At 44.6% G+C, this 3,821-nt stretch overlaps 1 protein-coding gene across 1 annotated transcript in view; it reads left to right on the forward strand.

The window, feature by feature from the left end:
- The window catches only part of CUNH9orf78 (chromosome unknown C9orf78 homolog), a gene marked incomplete at its 5' end in the record, with an annotated part of 4,655 nt that extends 1,955 nt beyond the window's left edge, over positions 1 to 2,700 (forward strand). Inside the window, 4 exon segments of the mRNA XM_029083828.1 lie at positions 1 to 28; positions 614 to 750; positions 1,474 to 1,572; positions 2,609 to 2,700. The exon segment at positions 1 to 28 is cut by the window's left edge and continues 91 nt beyond it. Of these exon segments, the coding sequence (XP_028939661.1) occupies positions 1 to 28; positions 614 to 750; positions 1,474 to 1,572; positions 2,609 to 2,700 (356 nt within the window).
- Between the last annotated feature and the right edge of the window lie 1,121 nt (positions 2,701 to 3,821).

The following is a 3,821-nucleotide window of genomic DNA, read 5'->3' on the forward strand; positions in this document are numbered from 1 at the left end:
GCATTCCTGAAGTGGACCTGGGAATTGAGTATGTCGTTCATGGATTAGTTGGTTGTGGTTTGAATTGCCAGGATGAGCAGCTGTTGATTAGCAGAGCAGCAGTGGGGCTGGATTCTACAGCCCCCCATTGGCTCTTTGGTGGGACGGAGCCTAGTTCTGGATTAGTGCGGTATCTAGCACAGCGTGTTCTACACAGAGGTAGGGATCCAGTGCAGCTCCATTGTATGACTTTTGGGAAAAAGCTCTTTTAATTTTTATAACTTGAATCTAGCAGCTTTCTGGAGAATAAGTTTATGCTCTGCACTGAAGATGCACTAATGGTACGAACTTCCCTTCTGCCTTTGAAACAAAGCATCTTTTTCTATAGCACTGCCTCTTCTTTCAAGAAACGATAAGTTTATACGCTGCACTGAAAGAGGATGCACTAATGGTACGAACTTCCCTTTTGCCTTTGAAACAAAGCATCTCTTTCTATAGCACTGCCTCTTCTTTCAAGAAACACATCAAATACCATAGCAGTGCTATTACTGTCCCCAGAATCCATCCACTTAGCACTTCTACACCTACTACCCTTTCTAAATATGAGTATTTTTTTTCTTTGCTTTTCTTCCAGTGCAAAAATAAAAAACATCATCTCAACTGAAGAGGCCAAGGCCAAGCTGCTGGCAGAGCAGCAGAACAAAAAGAAAGACAGCGAAACTTCCTTTGTTCCCACCAACATGGCTGTTAATTATGTCCAGCACAACAGATGTAAGTCTCATGTAGCTCTCCTAACTCAGGTCTGACTCTCTCTTCTGCTGTCAGTTGGGACAGTGTCTGATGCACAAGAAATTAGTTAATGTATCAGCACAGGCAGCTGTCTGAGTCCTTTCTCTGGGATGCTCATGTAGACCCCATCTGGCTTGGTGTTTTTCTTCCATCCGTCAGCAAGGAGAGGGACTTATTGCTCATGGCTTGACTTGCTGCTGGTGAACTCCTAGCTGATGCTGCCTCATGAATGTCAAGACTTTTCTTTAAGTTGTGTCTTGAGCATGCCTGTCTCATCTGCAATTCTAAATCATGGGTTAGAATGGAGAGAACCCATTTTTTTAGGCTGCCAAAGCAGACAGGTGGTCGAGCAAGCACAGACCTTACTAGACAGGAGATGGGAATTAATTTGTAGGAGAGCCTCTCATACGGCAGCCATCTGGAGGAATGGCAGCCTTCTGCTGTGTCTAACCATGCTTACAGGGGTGATTTGGAGTCAGATTTGTGTGTTCTGAAGGAAACAAGGAGTCTTTGGGCCACTTCTGATTAAATACAGCTGCTTAAATTTGCTCTCTTCCATCTTGCGTGTGGTGATTATCCACAGAAACTAATTACAAGAACGTTTGTTCTGAGGTGCTGTTGTTTCTGCTAAAGATCAGTTGTAACAAATGTCATAGAAATATGTCCATCTGAATAACAGCTTGTCTGATGTTTTCCTTCTTTCAGTTTATCATGAGGAGCTCAATGCCCCAGTGCGAAGGAACAAAGAAGAGCCAAAGCCCCGTCCACTGCGAGTGGGGGATACAGAGAGGCCAGAACCTGAGCGTAAGTTCCTAATCTGAAATGTCATAAGGAGAGAGACTGAAACTCTTCTGGGGTCTCACACAGAGAAATCATCTTATCTCCTCTGTATGCCCTGAAATAGTGAGAAAATGGAGTAATCTTAAATCCATGAGAGGTTATTGCTCTTGATGTGCCCCTAACTAGGTCACACATGAAGCCCTTTGGTTGGAGGCTGTCTTTAGATGTGTAGCATAGATCACACCTCAAATTAATTGCCAAAGCTGGTTGACAAGGGTTTGATGAAAGCTGGAATAGCAAGGGGTGCAAAGGCTGGGGAGCATTGATAGCGAAAGCAGTAAACCTTTCGCATAGCAAGGGGCTGTATAAGGGAAGTGGTGGAGTTAAGGAAATATCTCCTGTGAAAGAACAGGTGTCGTGGTTTTAACCTGAACAGCAGCCAAACACCATCCAGCTTCTCACTCACTCTCCCCTGCTCTGGGGAATAGGGGAGAGAATTGGAGGGGTAAAGGTAAGGAGGCTCTTAGGTTGAGATAAAACCACTTTAATAATTAAAAAAAAAAAAGTAATAATAGAATATACAAATGAGTGATGCGTGGTGTAATTGCTCACCACCTGCTGAGCATTGCCCAGCCTGTTCCCAGCTAGTGATCCCAGAGGAGAGAAAATCCTGAAACCATAATCCTGAAGAAGGAGAGAGCACGAGCTTCCTGGCCAACCCTCATTTGTATGCTGAACATGACATTATATGATATGGAATATCCCATTGCCCAATTTCCAATGGACCCAATTTGGGTCTGTTGCTATTGCTGTGCTCCTCCCTGACTTGTACAAGTCCTTCTTGTGCACCTGCACACTAGGAAAACATGGGAAGTTGAAAAGTTCTTTATTTCTTAGCAACAACTGAAAACATCAGTATGTTATCAACATTCTTCTCATACCAAATCCCATACTGAATCGAACACACAGCGCTATTCTAGCTACTGGGAGGAAAATTATCTCTGTCCCAGATAAAACCAGGACAATGGGGAAATAATATTTCCTTCCCTTTCTTTTGAAGGATCTCCTCCGAATCGCAAACGTCCAGCCAATGAAAAAGCAACTGATGATTATCATTATGAGAAATTCAAGAAGATGAATAGGCGATACTGATGAAGGTGGGCTGAAGTCTTTGCAGTTGTTCTTATTTTCCAGTAATAAAGGATTTTGTGTCGATGACCTGAAACGGACATGGGGAGAGTCACTACCTTCGCATACTGGTGTTACCTACAGAGCTTTTATTGTGAATCAGTTTGCAGGTGATTGTGAACTCTTTGGTCAGTAAAATCTTGTATATAACATTTTCAGTTATAAAACTTCTTTTCTAAGAGCATGAGCTTTCATGGTTGGTATTTTTTAGTGAGAAAACAAACTTGCTTTTACAGATTCTTTCACCTACTTAAAAAAAAAAAGAGATCCTTTAAAAGCAGCAGCGCTGTTTGCCTTGTAAATACAAAGGGAAGGTATAAAACCACTTTGATTGAATGTAACTTTGTCAGAGACGTCTTGTTTGTTTGCAAGGGCCTTTGCTGCCTTGTGAGTGCTCCGGGAGAAGCCGCGGTGCTGGCTGTGCCCGCTGCTGCCTGGCTGGGTCCGTCACCAGCGCAAGAAACGACTGCAGATCCACAGCGCCGGGGATTTTATTTATGTACCGTGTTATTTTGTTGTATCTTTTTTTTTCCCCTCTGTAGACTTATTTGTGCAGCAGTTCGCTGCCTTTTATTTTAATTGCAAAGAAGAAGAAAATTGGATGAGGTTGTAACTGTTGAATGGGAAGAAAATCTCATTTTCAGCTCTTAGAACAGGGTCAATATGGCAGCTGGTGCCAGCCGCATCTTCCCGGTGTGATGTGCAGAAACTTACAAGGAAAGATTTAGAACTTGGAAATAATAATAAAAGGGTTTATTTAAATGACCTTAAATTACATTTTTCCTTCTGGGCTACGTGCTGATGGTTTCTGCGTGCGGTGGTAACCATGGGGCAGGTGTCCTGTGGCTGCGCAGGTGTCCGCAGCCTCTCACGCAGGAGTGGGAGCCCCCGGGAGGGCTGGGGTAGCCCCAGATTTTACTTTACAGGGGAGATGCGGTAAAGGCGCGAGTTTGTCTCGGAGCCCGTGCGCTGGTGCAGGTCCGGGGTGACACGGTGCCGGCCCCCGCGTACCCGCACACACGGCTGGAGCCGCAGCGCTGTATGTAACCACGGGCACCGCGCGAGGCCGCCCCGCGCTAATGACC

This window comes from Antrostomus carolinensis, unplaced genomic scaffold (assembly GCF_000700745.2).
Source record: "Antrostomus carolinensis isolate BGI_N321 unplaced genomic scaffold, ASM70074v2 scaffold5560, whole genome shotgun sequence".
NCBI lineage: Eukaryota > Metazoa > Chordata > Aves > Caprimulgiformes > Caprimulgidae > Antrostomus > Antrostomus carolinensis.